Source organism: Vigna umbellata, chromosome 4, assembly GCF_029865625.1.
Source record: "Vigna umbellata cultivar VRB3 chromosome 4, Vumbellata_1.0, whole genome shotgun sequence".
In the NCBI taxonomy this organism is placed as follows: Eukaryota; Viridiplantae; Streptophyta; class Magnoliopsida; order Fabales; family Fabaceae; genus Vigna; species Vigna umbellata.
Window position 1 is genome coordinate 73,372,395 of NC_142168.1, and position 20,065 is coordinate 73,392,459.

The 20,065-nt window shown below is 30.4% G+C and overlaps 2 protein-coding genes and 1 pseudogene across 2 annotated transcripts; all 3 read right to left on the reverse strand.

Annotated features, from left to right (window-relative positions):
• Window positions 1–249: 249 nt before the first annotated feature.
• Window positions 250–7,150, reverse strand: LOC124843565 (uncharacterized). Its single transcript, XM_088113147.1, has 9 exons — window positions 6,602–7,150; window positions 5,669–6,196; window positions 4,880–5,579; window positions 3,244–3,317; window positions 2,511–2,776; window positions 2,146–2,401; window positions 1,996–2,070; window positions 1,740–1,886; window positions 250–1,077 (listed from the first exon to the last, which is right to left on the reverse strand). The coding sequence occupies exons 2-9, from the start codon at window positions 6,116–6,118 to the stop codon at window positions 481–483; spliced, it is 2,565 nt and encodes an 854-aa protein (XP_087969273.1). The 5' UTR covers window positions 6,119–6,196; window positions 6,602–7,150; the 3' UTR covers window positions 250–480.
• Window positions 7,151–7,258: 108 nt separating this feature from the next.
• LOC148201215 (disease resistance protein At4g27190-like) lies at window positions 7,259–10,236 on the reverse strand (annotated as a pseudogene).
• Window positions 10,237–15,789: 5,553 nt separating this feature from the next.
• On the reverse strand, window positions 15,790–18,492 carry LOC148201216 (isoliquiritigenin 2'-O-methyltransferase-like). Its single transcript, XM_088113489.1, has 4 exons — window positions 18,022–18,492; window positions 16,736–17,052; window positions 16,562–16,626; window positions 15,790–16,274 (listed from the first exon to the last, which is right to left on the reverse strand). The coding sequence occupies exons 1-4, from the start codon at window positions 18,447–18,449 to the stop codon at window positions 15,975–15,977; spliced, it is 1,110 nt and encodes a 369-aa protein (XP_087969615.1). The 5' UTR covers window positions 18,450–18,492; the 3' UTR covers window positions 15,790–15,974.
• Window positions 18,493–20,065: the final 1,573 nt, after the last annotated feature.

Consider the following 20,065-nt stretch of genomic DNA (forward strand, 5'->3'; position numbering starts at 1 on the left):
TTTACCCTTTTTATGCTTTTTTTCTTTATGTAAATCGGTTTGCTGTAATAGTCTTCAATGATGTTTTTTTCACTAAACTTTTGGAAAAAGTCTTCAAATAGATTGGTTTGTTCCATTCCAAAATCCTCTACTTGTTTCTCTTAAACAGAAATGCTAAAAAATTATTCCTCAGATGCTTTGCCGTGACACACTGATAGGAGTAGAATTGTAGAATTGGAAGTCCTTACACAGAATATATAAGGCACTTACTGAAGGAAGGGAAACAATTAAACTATAAGTTACATAATAAAACAAATAGTACTTTTGTTTTTTCATAACACATGTTTTGTCTTTGTCTCACCAAGAGAAGCCACTTACACAACAAACAAGGTAACAAACGTACGTTAAATTTATTCAGGACACGAAGCTACGTGAAAAAGATGGAAGTCTCAACATTATAGTATAGTTGAAAGTCTTAATAACAATGAACAACGAAAACCCTCACGAGGGATTTCTAGCAGCCATGCGATCGAGCTCATATTCACTACAAAGAACTGACCATTTATAAGCCACTTCAAACAATTCTTGCTCAACTTTTCTTTGATCTTCCACCGTTTGAGATTTGTTTTTTCTCACATTTTCAAGCTCCTTTTTGTACCTTATAGTTTCCGCAATGCATTTATTTTTTCCCTCATCCAGAGACGATAAGGCAGCCTCACAAACTTTTATTTCTTCCTTCAACCTAACGATTTGTTCCTTCAAAACCACTTCCTTCAGTGGAGCTTCATCATTGAAATTCTCTGCCTCAGAAATTTTAATGGTCACCTCATTCTGACGAGCTTCAAGTTCTGCCAACTTGTGAGTGGTAGCAAAGCGTTGCTTAAAGGAGCATAGAATGGTTGGAAAGTGTTGGTGCATAGTCTCTATAATACGTTTGAGTCGATCTGATAGAGTCACATCTTTGAAAGGAAGGTCGGACAGAAAATTAAGAGTAGACAAAAGACGGAGAGTGTTAGTTTCAGAACTAACTATGTCCTTGAGAGACATCTTGAGATACTTTTCCAGCTCAACAAGGGTCTTTACAATATTATCTTCACTCTGGAAGGAATAAGAAAATATAAAAGGTTACCATCGAACCACGATAGTTATAAAGCTTTAGTTTCATAATACCATTAATCATACAATCAACTTCCCCACATCACAAGATTTATAATTAATATCAATCCGACGAACAAGAAATTAGATTTTAGAGTATTTTGAAAAAGTTTCATTTTCTAACATTACTTAATGTGGGACTTCACACTTATACTTACAGATTATTTCTTACAATCTTCTCTCGAGAATGAGTTTTTTTGAAAAAAACTTGTTATTTCATTTTATTTATGAACTCTATATATAAATAAAATGTAACAAAATATCAAATATTTTCTAAATCAAAATAATAACTAATTTCTAAGATTGAAAAATATTTCTAAAACTGAAATATTTTCTAAAAAGTAGTTTAAATCAAAATATATTAAATTAATATTATCAACAAAATGCCATTTTAGTATCATTGAGATATTATCATTATAATTATTTATTTTATTAGGAATTATACTTTTAGTCTAAGTATGATCAGTAACAAAATATTAAATTTAAATTCCAACATAGAAATTCAGTATTTTTTTTTGTTTTTCAATTCCATTCATGCGACAATGATAAATCAAAATGGTGGCATCATTTTTGTTCTGACCAAATATATTGGAAATGTGAATTGCATAAAATAAACTTACATGTAAATGTGATTTACGTTGTAAAGTAACTATTGGATCCAACTTAGAGGTGGCGGATTCGGAAAGAATTGATGAAGCTTCCATATTGGTGTTCTTTGCTATGGTTTCCACTAAAGCAACTTGCTCAGTACTCTGCGCAAGAACGAATGATATGTAGCTGTGGTGTAATAAATTGTAGACTTGATTTCTTTTTATGCATATTAATTTAGAATAATTTATGGTATTTTTGTTTGTCATTTACCTTAGGAATTTCACCAAGTGGTTTTTTCTGCTTCATCAGACACGGTTCACTAGTCTGTTGTGTGTCCACCAATGGCTAAACAAAGTAATAAAAAGGTGTAAAATCACAATAGTCTCATCCAATACTCATAAAAAGATTTATTAGACTCACATTTGAGGGTGTTGGCTTTTCAACTGTTTGCGAGTTTGTTAATGATGTTGCTATTCTTGGTATTTCTGAAGTGAAAACTTCTGCAACAAATTCCTGCTCTGGTTCTTCATTTCTTGGAGCCAAAATGTGATCATTAGAAACAACACCTATTTCACCTTCTTTATCAACCAAGTCAGAACTTTCTTCCAAGCTAATCTTAGGCCCATCACCTTCTTCAACAGCCTCGGAATCTCGAACCATGTCCCCATTACTACACCTGTGTAACAAACTTAAATTTCTCACCAAAGAACAAAAAAACTCAAACTGATGCTATCAATCTTGTAAAAATTCACCAAACGTATACTCATCTAACAAAATAGTCATACCTCATAGAATTCTCATCTATTTGTCTCTTAGCAATGTCCTCTTCCAGCTTAGGATCCCTCGCCACAACACGTTGACGCATTTCCTCTACCCATGAACTCTCAAATCCAACTTCATTCAATTTATCATCTTGTTCAACTACCTTGGAATCTAGCACAAGTTTGTCCTCACCACCAGACTCAACGTGAGTTGCAACACCACCTTCAATGCCAATGTCTTCAACTAAAGGGCCCTCTTTAATGCTCTCATTTCCTACATCCCCAATCTTCTGTGTATTACAAATTGAAAAAGTACGATTGAGTGAGTGGCTCTAAAGTTTGAAAGGAGCCCTATTGCTATTACTATTGCTTCTTCAAGTGCATATTGGTATGGAAAACCTCCTTCACTCTTTCATTCCTCATACACCAACTTTCTTTTGAAATATTGCACAAGCAAGTTAGGAGTTAGTCTTTATATTACAAAATCAAGGGACAATAACAATTTTCTTTGTTCATTCCTTAGTTTTGTGTAGTATATACCAACCATTCATTTCCTGTTAAATTACTTCTGTTGATCTACCAAAGATGATTTACTTTAAGAACTTTAATGGTACATTAATTTTAATGGATCACATTGATTTGTTTTAATAAAAGGGAGATCAAATTTGTACGTTAAATTGAAAATGTTATTCTAATAATGAGACAGAATAGGCTATTCAATTTTTTTATTTATATTCATAGATTGGTTGGTTCTGACCTTTGAATATTCTCGATATATGTCTGATAGGATGTGATCAAATGCCCAACTATCAACTTCAGTGTATATGAAATCTGTACAAAGATATATAAGGGAATTAACGTGAAAATAAAAAGCATAACAAAAGGGAATACACCTCAACTTTCCATGATAGATCATTATTACAGTTAAAAATCAAATAAAGAAATAAAAAGTGTGATTATAGGAATTTTTTTTATCACCCACGTCAAAATAAAGTGGGGACTCTACGTCTTAAGGATATATAGTACCCTTTACAACACTGTTTTCATAACTAAAATTCCTAGAACCTAAAATTAAAAGTCTTGCACCAAAAATTAAGTTAATGTTCTTATTTTAAAAAACTCTGGTGAGTACTCGGTTGGGAATTTGAAACCGTCCTCTGAGTGAAATAATGAATTTGTAATATATATTTTCTTTAGGTAAAACTGTTTACAAATTAAGGGACGAATTGTCTCAAACCATGTCAATATACTTATAAAAGACTTATTTCAAATGTGATCATTTGTGAACGAATTAGAAACTTTAGTTGTGGATTGTGTAGTTAGAATCAACGGATTCAAAACATTTAGTTGATATACAATTATTTAATATTTCTTCATATCATAAAAAAAATTAAACATTAATAAACTGTAACAGTACACTAGGATAGATTAACTAAATTGTAATAGTGCAAACAAAATGTGAAAATAACTAAAAAAGAGTTAATTTCTTAAAATAATTTGAGTCTAATAATTAATATATTTTCGTTGTTGAACAAAAGTGAGATAAAAATTACATTTAGTTTGGAACTCGTAAATTTCCTTTTTGAGAGTGTATACGAGTTAAGACCAACATTTATCTAGAGAAGAATTAGATAGCGAGTTACCTCATTTCTATACTGTAATAGTTTAAATTTGAAGACTTTATATAATATTTACCTTTGTGAGGAAAATCTTGACAGAGCTTTTGAAGAGAAGTTGTTGAAGTCAAAGAGAGTTTTGGACATTTGTAGACAATGCAATTCTTTAAATTATGCAATTCAATCTCTTGACAGAAGTTTTCCAAATGCGTAAATATTAAAAGTTTGAGTCTTGGAAGCTCAACTTTAATCTTTCCCAATAAGTTAGATTTACAACCCCTTAGGAATAATTTAGAAAAGATGTCTAAAACTCTAGTTACCAATATTTTATTGGGAAAATATCACATCATAATCAATATTTGTTGTAACTTTTTTACTTTTAAATATAAACGTTTTTTTTTAGAACTTGAGGTATTTATAAGAATTGTTGCTTATCTTCATTTTTTTATGAATTACATTTGGACATGATTGGATGAGTTAAACTTGATAGAATTTGTTACTTTTAACCATTGTGACGAAATTATTTATATCATAAATTATTTTAATTAAATTAGCCCAACCTATTTTATGTATTGTTATGGTAGATGTTATAATTATATTGGATACTCTAGAAAGTATTAAGGTAATTATGCAATAATATATATATTATATATATATATATATATATATATATATATATATATATATATATATAAAGTTGTTTCTAAATGGATAAAAGCTTTAATTATGTTGAACTCTTGAAATATTGGTGTATGGTTATATGTAGAAAAGAATTACCTCCATAAGGAAAATCATAAATGAGCTTCTCAAATGTAGTTGTTGAAGTCAAAGAGAGTTTTGGACATTTGTAGACAATGCAATTCTTTACATTATGCAATTCAATCTCTTGACTGAAGTTTTCCAGATGCATAAATATTAAAAGTTTGAGTCTTGGAAGCTCAACTTTAATCTTTCCTTGTTTACATCCAACAAGCTCTTCTAGTTCATTGGCTCCATTTATGCCCAGAAAATGAAGATTGAGAAGGTCATTAGAAGCAGATCCAGAGAATAATCTTTTCAACTTGTGACAATGATCAACATGCAATGCTTCTAGTTTTGGGAAGCATGGTTGAGGAGAAACAAGGTTAGACAAATTTCTATCCCCTTCAATTATTTCTCTTAATTCTTTGCAATCTTTAATCGCCAAAAGCTTCAACTCTGGTAAGCATCTTACAACAGACTTTGGAAAGATTACTTCCAACTTTCCACAATTCCATATTTTTAATGTGGTAAGATGTTGGAGAGTAAGTGAATTGTTGGGACCCACCCAAATATAAGTCATCTGAGGTAATATATTCAACTCCAATTTCTCTAACCTTAAACTCACTTGTTGGCCAATCATTTCATGTTCATTAAGACAAAAAATACGTTCTGCATCAGAATGCTTTATTCTTAGAGTTTGCAAAGTGGGGAGAAGGTTCTGAATCCCTTTCGGATCCTGTAGGACATTAAGAGCAAATGTAAAAACATAAACGAAAAAAGAAAAATTAATTAATAATCATAAAAAGAAAAAAAATACAAGACTACCTTCGTACTTGTGATAATAGGCTCTCTTGAACCATAAAATGGATACAAACATTCGTAACACCTAAAGTCCTTCAAAGATGGCCACGTCACAATGAGATTGTTGGTAGAACAAATGCTAACAAACTTTGGTAGATTCCGAAGAAATAGTTTTTCCAATGCTGAGAATTGAATATGAATATCCTTATAATCCTTATTAGCTACGTCATATTGCCCAACCATATATTTCAATTGGCAACATTCATACACTGTGAGGTCTTTTAAGTTGGGAAAGATAGCTTTCATATTCTTTTTGCCATATTCATCATCAGTGTCTATAATGTACTCAAGTCCAAGACATTCCTTTAATCTCAAAATTTCCAACATCGTCAATGATAAAGCAATGGACAGTTTAAAAAGGTACTTTGCCTTATCAAAGCCTGTCAGTTCAATCTCTCTAATATTGTGTGTCATAATCAAGTTCAAACCTGTTGGTTGTTTTGAAAGACATTCAACACTTTCAACCGGCGGATCAAAATCTGAGTTCGATATCTGCAATTTATACACCAAAATACTTCTTAAACCAAACTAAATATTATTTTAACTCTGATTATTAACGTATTCCATTTCTATCGTATTGTTCGTATAGATAAAAGTTTAAGCAATGTCTATAATTATTTAGATTCCCTTGTTTCTTCACAAAAATAATTGCTCTCTGTTTAGTCTATTAAAAAAATATTTTTCCAAAGTTAATCTATTCCAAATAATCTATCCCAATACTTACATATTAAAAATTTATGTTGCAGCTATTGATATGAACTCAGGTCACTAGTAAGTGGCAGGGCATGTAAGACCATTTATTACTTTTTACACAACATCATCTTGAAATTCAAATATTTAGATTAATTTTTGTAAATTCACAAAGATAGAAACAATGTAAATGATGGTTTTTCATACCTTGATTGCAATAGAATCCCTTTTTGTAGCTTCTGAAGCATCGCTTGAACAATTTATGTTGAAAAACCCAACATATCTCCCAATATCCAATGATAGTTTTGTTAAAGATGGACATATCACATCATAACTACCAACAATGGTTCTGTCCCCAATAAGACGAAGTTCAAGTACTTGTAAAGCAGGAAGCTCAATTTGAGTATTATTTCGACTAGAGAAGTCTTTCAAATCAGCAGCCTCTTTATTTGTTATATCATTCAAATCTCCAACAAATGAAACAGGGAATAAGTCACAATTACTGATATGCAGATTTTTCAAACTTTGGAAGATTGAAATATCACTCTGACAATCAGGCTCATCCTCAACAATGCTTTCCTCCTGATTTTTATTGACCCTTTCGTGAGTTACTATATCCTTCAAACTTTTGCACCCTTCTATGAACAATTCTTCCAAAGAAGTCAAGGTCTTAGCTGTAGATGCTGTAAAAATTGAGCCTAACTTTCCACAATATGTTATCCTAAGGTTTGCAAGGCTGGATAGAGTTCCTGAAAAGCAATTATAAATTAAAAAAATATTGTTTTCTAGGAACTAAAATAATCGTACAAGACAGTTTCCTTTAAATAATTTTAAATTTGACAAACAACTTCACATGCAAATATAATTGTCTATAATTTTAAATGAGACCAATTTTGCTTGTAGTGTATTAACAAGTAATTGATTTAAGTAAACGTAGATTAGTAGTGTCTCGAGTTTGAACCTTACTAACGGAAAATAACATCGCAATGAAACAATATATAAGTTCGAAGCTACATGTGTCACCATTTTTAACTAAGGAATACCATGTAATGTAACTAGGCTATGCTTCACAACTGTTGTTGGAATTGAAGGGCTATAGAAATATGGATGCTTACCTTCCTCTATTACTTTATCACGGTCTGTTGATGGAACAATATCTCCAATTATTTGATCTAGCTTGTCACATTCTTCTATCTCAACAACTTTCAATTGAGTTAAGCCTCCAACAATGTTGGCTGGGAATATATGTTTTAATTCTCGACACCTATTTATCTTTACATCCTGCAGATTTTGGAAAATTTGTACAGGATGCCCTGTGGTGAATTCATCTTCACCTTCCTCCGTTTTGTCATCATCTGCTAATATATACTTCAGTTCATCACATCTTGATATTTTTAATATTTTCAATTTTACAAAGTTTCGAGCAAGCACATATGTGAAGAGAAATGTCAACCGTGGACAATCACTTAAATGAAACTTCTCTAAGTTCTCAAAAGGTCCATTGGCAGGAAGAAAACAATGCCATATAACTCTTAGATTTCTCATGTTCTCAATTCGAAGCGTATGCAACTTGGAGAAGAGAGTTACCACCTCAATCGAGTGACTACGAGTGTCAATCAAACATTCTAACTCTGCAGAATTATGTATCTCCAACTTATTCAACTCATCCAAACCTCCTCCTTCAATTTGAAATATATCAGGGATGATATTTTTTGCACCTCCATGAATAGTTGCCACAAATAGATTCTTTGCTCTTTTTGCCAAACCCTTTATTACCTCATTTGATATGTCAAAATGGTTAAGTAATAAAGTTCTGCCAATGTAAATATCTCTAAAATTATAATCCTCAAAACCATAATGATGAAAGTAACGAGACCCTAATACAATTCCATACCTTTGCAGTGTTTCGGGAATGCTAAACGTCTTAAAGAATTGATTATTGTCTTCACTGTTAGCATCCCATTGTCCTTGAATATCAATAATGTACAACTCCTCCAAAAACGAGATTCTCTTTATCACTTCAAAATTCTTCACTTTAATTTCACATTCCCTCAACTCCAACAATTTTAGTGTAATCGCAACATCGGTTTGTAATTCAGGAAATGAAGGCAGTGAACAACGACATAACGAGAGACTTTGAAGATTCTTCATACCGCCAAAAAATGAGAAGTCGCTCAATTCATAATTCTCAATGAATAGACAACGAAGATTTGTTAATGTTTCGAAAGATATTGTTAACAATGGTCTTCTTCTATACTCATCGTTGTCTGTAAGCATAAAAACTCAAGATTGGAGCAATCCAAATCATTTGGAAATTTCGCACACCATAGATATCTAACTGAATTTTGATCCACTCTAACATCTTTCTCCACTTCACACTTGATAATCTTCTTCTCATCTTTTGCTATTATGTGGGCCACATCACGAACTATGTCATGCATTTTGACACGTTCATGATCTGCATCCAACAATAAACAACAACTAACAAGCTTACTTTTAGCTGCAATCACTTCACTCCTTGCCTCTTCATATGAGTCAACTTCTCCAACTACACCTAATCCTATTGCACATCTTGTTAACATTTCAATTGGAATTTCAAAGTCTTCAGGAAACACAGAGCACAACAGGAAAAGTGATTTAGCTTCTTTATCATCCAAATTATCATAGCTCAACCGCAAGCACTTGTAGGGATCAGTCAAACCTCTTTCAATATTTATTGGCTTAGAATGTCTCAATCTATTCAATGCAACCCTCCATTCCGTCTCAGCTTTTCCCTTCAAACTACCAGCAACAGCTGCAATGGCAACCGGCAATCCTTTACATTCATCGGAAATTAATCTTCCCAGATCCTTTAAGGTATCAGAGGTGGCATCTGATATAAGTGCTTTATTTTGGAAAAGAGTCCATGCTTCTTCATGGGTTAAATTTGGCAAGGAAATCTTTCTTTGACAATCCATTAAAGTACAAACTGCTTCTGATCTAGTGGTAATGAGAATCTTGCATCCTTTATGGTGTTCAGAAGAAGGAATTCCAATACGGCCAAAGTCAAGCTTCTCCCACACATCATCTAGAATTATAAAAACATTTTTCTCTTTAGTTAATGTTGAGCACAATCTTTGGGCTCTCTGCATTTCTTCGGTTTCTGGAAATTTAACTTGCAGTGAACTTGCTATTTTCTCTTGAATCCTCCCAACTTCCACTGTACTAGAAACAGGCACAAAAAGAACTTTTTCAAAAAGATGCTCTGCTTCTACGAAGTTCCTAATTTCCATTGCTAATGTGGTTTTACCACAACCTCCCATTCCATACAACCCAATCATGGAAACATCTTTATTTTTCACTGCATCCAGTAGTTGCTCAAAAGCAGATTGTCTACTCTCAAAATTCATGCATTTTTCTGAAAGAATGTCAAGGGTGTCTGAAGGTAGCGTAGCGAAGCGGTCAAATGACACATAGTTTTTACCCTCATCAATGAACTTTTCAAGGTCAAAAACTTTATTTGCTAGCTTTTTTCCTGTACGGTATCGCCAAATCCAATTTGGACAATACCCAAAGCAACACATTTTGTTTGTTCTTGCCTCTTCCAACAACTGATTCACTTTACCTATGTCACTCATAGCATTTTGCAGCCACTTGTCAACAACTCCAGTAGTCTCTTTAGTTTTCCTCTTTGCATCTTCAACGGATTTTTGGACATCATGTTTTGTTACAATCAAATCGTCCTCTCCTTGCTCAAGCTTTTTGACAAAATTGTTAAAGGAGCGAAGATAACGCAATTGATTTAATGCACCACACACTAAATCTCTTGAAACAGAAGATGCAAAACCCACAAGGCAGTCCATCAATTTGTTCCACCAAATGCAACTTTCTTTAACCTGAACAACAAAGGAGGTATTAGATAAAAAAATTATTTTAAGATCATTTATTATAGGTTCTACTAACTCTCTTTTATTGTAAAAATAAATTCTGAAGTTGTGCATAGTAATTAAATTTAATGCTTTATATTATAAATATTCAATTATTTTATACACTAAAGATAAACAACTTTTTAATAATTTTAGTTTTAAAATATTAGGTGAGATAAGTGTTTTAAAATATGTTTTCATTTTCATCTCTTTCATGATTTTAACGAAAATATTTAGTTCTTAAATAACATTATGTTTTGAAAAAGTTTTAATAACCTCCGTCCAACAAAAAAATGAATCATATCCAAACGTGTACTTAATGACACACAAGTATGTAAATCAAAATATTTGTTAAGTAAAAAAAAAGTATGCATTCGATTCGACACTACCTTAACAACATGTATCATATTCATTTATAATATGGTATAAGTGTGAGGTTTTATGTCTCGTGTACATAACTTATTATAATTAAATAGTCAATAAGTAAATAAATTAATAAGTAAAGGCAAACCAATAATTGGGCTAATAAGGAGCAATTTTCTAATGATGACTGACGAGGTTTATAAGTATGTATATGTTTCTTTGTCCTACATCCATCAAATTGAATCTCCATAACACTGCACTGAAGAACAATCTCTCAAAGAGAAAAAGGCTCACACTTATTCATCTCTCATTGAATCTTTAGAACACTAAAGGCTAATTTCTCATGGATACATACCCTCATTTAGTATAGATGAGAATGATGTAATTTTAAGATCCCATTGTGGTGTTGTACTCAAAAGCCAATAAATTTTATCCTATGTTTTTTTTTATTGTTTTAATGAAATAGTTTCTTTTTTTACATGAGAAAAAAATTAAACATATATATATATATATATATATATATATATTTGTGTCAATGTTTAATGGCCATAATTTCTCTTACTGGAATGAACAAATCATGTTATTACTGACCCTAGCGGCTATGAAAAAAAAGCCTTTGGATAGATGAAACAAACTTAATGTTCATGATGATGGCCATCTGAAATAATATTAAGACGACTCTTCCCAATATTGAAAGTGTAAAAGAGTTTATGGGGTTTGTGGGAGAGCGCTCCTACACAATTGATAAGTCTCTTATTGGGACATTAATTAATTAACAAGTACATTATTAACAAGTATATTTTATGGAGGCAAGCTTTGAAAAATAGTCATAGATGCATGCTTTGAAAAATAACCATGTATTTGTTAAACAAGATTTCTAGTAAAGTGATTCTTAACATACCTTTTTAAATATGAATTGATAGGACAACCAATATAAGACACCTGAACGTTTGAGGTTGTCAAACAGAAATTAGGATTTAAAATCTGCAAGAACAGAAACTAGATGTAAGAATAATCAACAATAGATCTTTCATTGATTACCCAAAAAGAAAATAATCAAAGGGTATAAGTTTTGTTGTCTTAATCATAGTAGGAGAATTGTTGAAACTAAAAATGAAAGGTTCATTGAAAATGAAGAAAGTCGATGGGAATTTGATTCCAGGACATGTGGAAATTAAAGAAGTTAGGTTCTTTTTACTTGTATCTTTAGCAATAGTGAGTGTTCACATAATTTTTGTGACAAATGACAATGAAAAAAACCAGTCATGATTGATTGTGGTAGAAAAACAACAAAAGTAACATTAAATAGAGGTTTAAGAAGAACAAGTGATAAAATCGTTGTTTAGAAAGGAGACAAAAGAGAAAACTTACTACCTCATGCAAATTAACAACAAAAAACCTCATTGGGTAATTATTATAAAAAGAAGGAAGAGGGGTAAAATATAATGACACCTGGTATAAATATAAATAAACTTAAGCTAATTATTATTTTTAAAAAGCAAATCTTAGTATTTTTTTTAACTGTAATTTTATTACATTATCTATGTGAGTTTTGTCCGTATCTTGGTTATATGTGTTATGATTTTACGATTTTCTGATTCCTAAGATACCTTTTTAAATTGTGGATTGATAGGACAACCAATATAAGACACCTAACGTTTGGTATAAGTTTTTGTTATTAATCATAGTAGGATAATTTTTGAAACTAAAAATGCAAGGTTCATTGAAAATAATAAAATCGATGGGAGTTTGATTGGAAATTAAAGAAGTTACGTTTTTTTTTCTTACTTGTTTAGCCATAGTGTGAGTGTTCACGTAATTATTGTGAGAAATGACAATGAAAAAGAACAAATAAAATCGTTGTTTAAAAATAAGACAAATTTATTCTCGCTCATTCTTAAAAATTACTTGGAACAAAAAACAAATTGAAGCATTTTTCTTATTTCGTATGTTGTTGAATGTAATATATATATATACTCAACCAGACATGTAGTAATAATGTTAGAATGGTATCAAACTAATCTAAGAATGGAACATTGGAAAAGAAAAAAAAAGTTTTGAGATATTTATAGAAAAGAAAAGATGGCAAACTTACTTGTACAAATTTAGTCATTTTGAGGTGAGTTGATAATGGACAATGGAATGTCAAATAAAGATCTTGTTTCTAATATAATACTTTTCATAAAATTCGGAAAAGAAAGTTAAAAAATTGACACGGTTGACTCAATATAGAACAATATTAATAATAAATTTCACTAAAAAAAATACCAGATGCAAATTAACAACAAAAGAGAAAACTCACTCATGGAAACCTTTTGTAAGTGTATATGTGCTTCACAGAGAAATGTCAATTACAAAAGGAGGGAAGAGGGGGTAAAACATAACGACCTGGTATAAATTAAAATACATTTAAGCTAATTATCATTTTTAAAAAGCAAATCTTAGTTATAATTTTATTACATTATCTATGTGAATTTTGTCCGTATCTAATTTATGTGTTATGATTTTACGATTTTCGGATGACCTGTTATATATTAATATTGTTAAATTAAAATGATTTTCTCACTTCGACTCGTGTTTGGAAATGGCAATTTAATAACTTTTTTAAAAGTAAATAAAATAGTCAATTTGATGTATCTGATTGAAAATAAATCATGTCATTAGTATGTTAATTCTATATAATGAAAATATTATCACTACAAAAACTTGTAAGAACCAATAAAGTGATTCCTAAGATACCTCTTTAATTGTAGATTGATACAAGACACCCGAACGTTTGGAGTGTCAAACAGAAATTAGGATTTAAAATCTGCATAAAACAGAAACTTGAGCTAAGAATAATTAATAGATGTTTCATTGGTTACCCAAAAAGAAAATAATCAAAGGGATATAAGTTCTGTTGTCTTAATCATAGCAGGAGAATTGTTGAAAACTAAAAATGTAAGATTTGAGATATTTATATAGGAAACAAAAGATGGCAAGCTCAGTAAAGAAATTATAAGATTTAGCCAAATCGATTTAAAATTAGTAAAGAAATTATAAAATACCGTAAAAAAAAGGTTTGAGCGAGCATAATTTTTTTATATTTTAACTAAAACACTTTTAAGATAAATGATATATGTAATACAGTAGAGGGTATAACAATGATCACAGTAGATAATAGGTTATTTTAGTAATATTCATCTCATAAAACATAGAATTTATTAAATTTATAATGATGGAAGTGAAAATGAGGAAAGATAGATAAGTTTACATTAACAGAGAGAGAGATACCTCGATAGATAGGAGAATTGGTGAGTTAGTGTAGAAAGAGAAAGAGAAACATTAAGAGAAAGAGATGATAAGTAGAGCTTCTTCCATTGCAAAGAAAAGGATTAGAATTTCTTGATAGCTCGAGAGAGATGAAAGTAATGCATTGCTTGAATCACTCCAACACGCAACACAACAGAATAAAACCATACTTTCGAAACACTCTAACAACCTTATATACCTTTTTCTTTAATACATAACAATTGGTTCTTTTCTTTTTCTCCAATTCAAAGATATGTTCTTTACTTATTACCTATCCATCTACAAAGATATGTTTTATTACTCACGTTTTAAAAAGATACTACATATAAGTTTTAAAAAGTTTCTCTTTTTTAAATTAACTCCATTTTCATAAGTTTAATAAAAAAAATTAAATATGTAAAATCAAATGCTAAATAACTTAACGATTAATATTTCTCTCACTAATAATTTTTTCTATCTCCCTTTTTTTCTTAAAATACTCAAATAAAATTCAGTATCAATAATTATAAGGTAATGAGTGTTCACAAGTTGATACTATGTATCATCCTATCAATAAGGTAATAAAAATTATCATACCTATTACTTATTAAAGGTATCCATATATTAGAGATTTTATACCTAATACTTATCTTATTTGAATTCTCAACCCTAGAGTCTACACTTACACTTGTATTGATAGGATGTTAAAATGATAGCTAGTTTATGAAGTTTTGGTGAGAATGGTTGATAGATTTATGGACAAATGTGGATGGGATGTATGATATTGTCATGATGATAAGATTGTTAATGGATATGAGCATTGTATGCATTAAGGTAAGGATTATTTTATCATTTGAAGCTATTCTTAACTCTACTAATCTTCCATGCTCATGTAGAGGAGAATGGTTAATTAGTGAGAGTGACATGAGGTCCTGACATAAGGACAATCTCAATGTTCTTATGACCATGATAAGGATTAATATTGTGAGTGGTAGCTCGGTAGAGTGGTCTATTACCACCACAAGTGTATACTTCACGAAACTGACTCAAGTGCACATATTCAGATAAATGAGTCTCGAAAAGTTTGATTTCATGTATGAATGTGTGAAAGTTGTGTGATGAAATTTAACATGTTATTAGGTGTCTTAGTACGATTTATATATATTTTCAGCTAGCTTACTTTATGTGTATATATCTAGATGATTTAATTCTTTATGAAAACTCTTTTGTACATTAACTTATCCTATTATTTCTTTATGTTTCTTGTGTTTATGTTTGTTTTTTTTATGATGACCTTATTGGTATAAGCAAATGAAAGATATATGTTGAAACATCTCTAGTGGAAGACGGTGATACACAGTTTTTTTCTTGATCTTTTAATATTTATCTTTTGTTGTTTTAAATATATTTATTATTATGATTATTTTTTATAACTGTATTAATATTATGTCTATATAGTTTGAGAAAAAATTGTTTTATTAGTGTAACATGCTAAGAATATGATGTTACATGATGTGGTTTTCTTATTAAACATAAAAATTAGGTTTGAATATATAAAATAAAATTATATTTAAACCTAATCATAAAAGATAAATCATGAGTTTCAATTTCTCAATTCTAAACTTGTTTTTACTTTTAAAGTATTATTTCTTATCATGTACTTTAATTTCTTATTTCTTAAAGATAAATAATGTTTATCTTTTAAATCAAATTATAAAAAAAACACATTTATTTAAAAAATGAATAAGATTGTCACACAATATATTAGTAAAATTTGTTGGACAACTTAAAATCAGTAATTTTTCACGTGTTAAAAAGGTAAATATTGTTTAGTAACATTATGCTATAGGTTTTTTATCAATAACACGATTAACATATATATAGTTGTAGTTCTGATCAATTTTTACCAGTCAAATATTTACTATGTCACTTTATTAAATTGCTACAATAACTTTTCCAGAACTTTCTTATTCAAGATTGCTTGCATATACTGATTTCTGATCCAAAACTCTATTCTGCATAAAAAAAATTACTGAAAAACTCTACTTGTAGAACTCCATCACTCCCACAGTAGCTGATATGTCATTACATGCAACACGAAACTTGAAAAAGCCAGAGCTCTTGCACAGGTTCTCAAATTCAGTCTCAGTTCTTTCCCTCCCTCCATGTGCTAAAAGCATGTGATTGTCCACAATAGTACTATGTTTAGATGCATCACTTGAATTGGGAACCTCTGGAATTATATAGTCCAAAACAATCACTTTCCCATGTGGTGGCAAAGCTTTGTGACAGTTTCTTAAAAATTTTATACAATCTTCATCTCCCCAGTTGTGACATATAGACTGAAATGACCAAAACCAAAGAAAAAAAATGAGAATAACGTTTATTGAGGAAGAGATTCACTTGGAGACACAAATACCAATGACACTGAACCTAAGAACTGACATCACTCTGTACCAAAAACCTTAAGACAATAAGTTAACGAGTCTTTCATCTTTGTATTCTACTCTACTATCTTATTTTTATTCAATGTGAGATGATTTATACTTGGATTCCCAACAATTAGAAATTTTACACAGTATATTGAACTTTTCGAAATACAAAATTAAATTCTATGTAATGCACCAACCTTCACTAAAATGGCATCCCCACTTGGAACACTTTCAAACATATCTCCTCCCACATGCTCCACACCTTCATGCAGAATGAGTGTTAGCTTGCTGATTGAAAATTTTCACTAACTTATAAAACATTTGTAACCTCTTTATACATAGAGCAAGAGAAATTAGTATAAATAATGTACCTGGATGAGGAGGTGCATCTTGAATCATCTGAGGTAAATCAAAGTTAATTCCTTTGATTGAAGGGTATGCAGAGAGAATAAGTTTCAGGGTCTCTCCTACTCCACCTCCTACATCAACCAGTGTTGTCAATCCCTCAAATCCTTTATATACTTTGAGTACTCTTTTCACTTCTATTGGACCAGCATGAGCCATTGCTTTGTAGAACATTTGATTCAACTCTGCATCTTTCTCCATATATTGATATGACAGCATTCCAAAGACACTTTCAAAATGGTTACTGCAATTAGGGTCTAGAAATGCTCCTTTTGCATCCTTCCTATTAAGAGTACAAACAACGTTAAAGCTTATGAAAAGTCATGACTAAAATACTACAACAGGTTTAATTCATGAAAACTGGTTGTAACTTAATTATTCAAAAGACAGAAGTATGATAATTACTACTTAGTTACGAGTCTTCCAATGGAAGATTAAAAATGAGTCCAATTTATACAAAGTGTATTATACGACCAGATGGCTACATGAATAGAACTAAGCGGAAGAGACCACCAGAAGGAAACGATAGGCCACATAGGTTTAAACCCAGAGAATCCAGATAGGCAATGTGAAGACTGGCCGGTCGAATATGGTTAGAGACCAGACAGACGTCTCTATCAGTAAACATACCTAAACACTACCATAAATCTAGATTACTGGTAATTATTACTTAACCGGGTCATGATTGGGTCATGATTAAGATTTAATACTCCAAGTTCATATAAAAAACTATAAATAGATGGTAAAGAGGTAGATGAATTTATTTATTGCAAATTTGAGTTTTTGTTGTGATCTCCTGTCAATTTAATTACTGACGTAAATATCAAAGTGTCTTTCACAAGTATTTGAGACAGTTTGAATTGCAAGCGAAGAACTTTGACTAAAAGACATATAGGATTACCTAATCTAAATTAGAGTAAAAGCATGAATGTGTACTGTGTGGAGATACTCGAACTCATACCTGAAACATAAAGTACTTACACCACTTTTAACCAAAAGTTTTAAAATAATGATGTTAAAACTTTAAACTAATGATATACAGGTCTTCTTCCTGTAAAATACTTAACTTTCTATTTTTATGAGAATCGTAGATTTGCAATATTGATGTACCACTTAATCTTGTGAACTTTGTATCTTAATATAAATATAAAGGCAAATGAATCCTTAAACAATACAAGTCAATTGTTGGATTAGAGATTAAATGAACATTAAAGAGAGAAATTGGAGGTTAAATTAAAGTATTGATTATTACCAAAGGTCATGAAATCCGCGATGAAGTAAGGTTGAGAGTGGAGCGAGAGAGATTCCTTGATGATCATAAGCAAAGTACTGTCCAACTGGTGTGAGAGCATAAACTCTTTCTCTCTTACCATCTTGATCGGTGCGAATAGAGCAACGTAAAAGAGAGTAACTGACCAAGAGTGGCAGCATTCTTTCAAGCCTATTAGCCAATTGTGGGTGCTGATTTGGAAGCAAAGAAGCAATCTCAGAAGCAGAAAAACTTGAGTCATCGGAAGAACTCTTTGCCTTTGCTATGACATCAAACAGATTTATGTCTATAGCAGCGTTTAGAATTGCAGGGAGGACTCTGCTGAAACACAGCAACACAGCAGAACGGTATGCATCATCCTCCTTTTCCACTTCCAAGGGAATTTCACTCTCTTTCGAGTTACAACCCATTCTCTATGCTGTTTAGTTCTTTTCTACTTTCTTTAATTTTCTCATGTTTATATAGACATAATCAGGTATCTGTCATCTTCAATGTTGGAATATAAGTTTCAAATTTCGGCTGATCAAACTCTTTGACTAGAATATGTTAATATAATATAAAACTTAAATATTTTAAAACTATTAACAACGAACTTTATTATTGTATTGAAATAAAAGTTCATAAAATTAAAAAGATATACTAAAATCTTGTTGAATATATTAAAAGTTTCATATTGGATAAAAATGAAAAAATAAAATATTATACAAAGATAAAAAAACTTATTAATATATTATTTTAAAGTTTTTGTTTTTATAGAAAACGATATCAATTTTTTATATAATTGACTCATTTCTTATTTAGTTTTGTGTGGTGAAGCTCCTCTTCCATCTTTGGCAATATAAATGTCTTATAATAATTGTTTTGTTGGCAAATGGGTAGGTGGGATACGGAGGCTCACGAGGCTGCTATCTAAGTATAACTTTTTCATTTGGTAGGTGTTGACCATTTTTCTCTGGTCCATCCTTGATACTTTATGTTGGTGATGTTGTACTTACAGTGTATGGTTTTTATCAATGGTGTTATAAAAAGAGTAAATTATGTAGATTTAAATCTGTTTTAATTAGACAAATGTATTTAATATTGGCTTCAAAAATTAAGACAAATGTATTTTGGACATACCTGTATTTGTAAAAATGAAAATTTCAACCCATTTCGATAAGCCACATAGGTTAAGTTTGAGATATATTTTAAATCACCTTTGACGTTTAGGTCTAACGGTTTGTTTGATAAAAAATAATTTATTCAGAATATAAGAAAAATTAGGTTTAATGGATTATTGTAATTGTGATAGATAAACAAAATTAAAAGGTTAATTGTGTGATTTTTAAATTGATTTATTTAACTATTTTTTAGATAAGTGATCAATATTATTATAAATATATTTAAAGCTTTTCATGAACGTAGTCACTAGAAAAAATTAAAGTAATAAGAAAGTTTTAAGTAATAAGAAAGTTTTAACATGTTATGAAATTTTTAATTTTTGTCTTATTATAAGTTTTTATTTAGAGACTACTCTCACTCACATTAATGTTATTGTTATTATTGATATTAACACGACCAATCATGTCTTATTAATAAAATAAAAAAGTGTGTTGAGTTAACTTGGTTTTTCAAATAGATTATAGTTTAATTTGACCAAATGAGTAAGATTAGAAAATGTTTGGTTTAATTTAAGTTGTACTTTTTTTCTTAGCTCAATTTATATTTATAAACTTTTCAGGCAACCAATTGGATCAAGCTGAAACTTTTAATTGTCATTAGTCTCAATCTTGTTAAGGCATAAATGAATTTTATGATAAGATACAAATCATGATTTGTATATCATGTCCAAGAAACTCATGTATCGTTAATAACACCTAATAACATTTTTGTTATATTTTCAAGTATAAAAGTAGGTATCAATTTCATATGAACTTAATAATAATGTGGGAGAGACCCTAAAACCAGATTCCCCTGTAATTCCTCCTACTCTCCTTCCATTTATACTACGCTATGAAATCTAAAGCTTTTAAAAAAATACTTTATA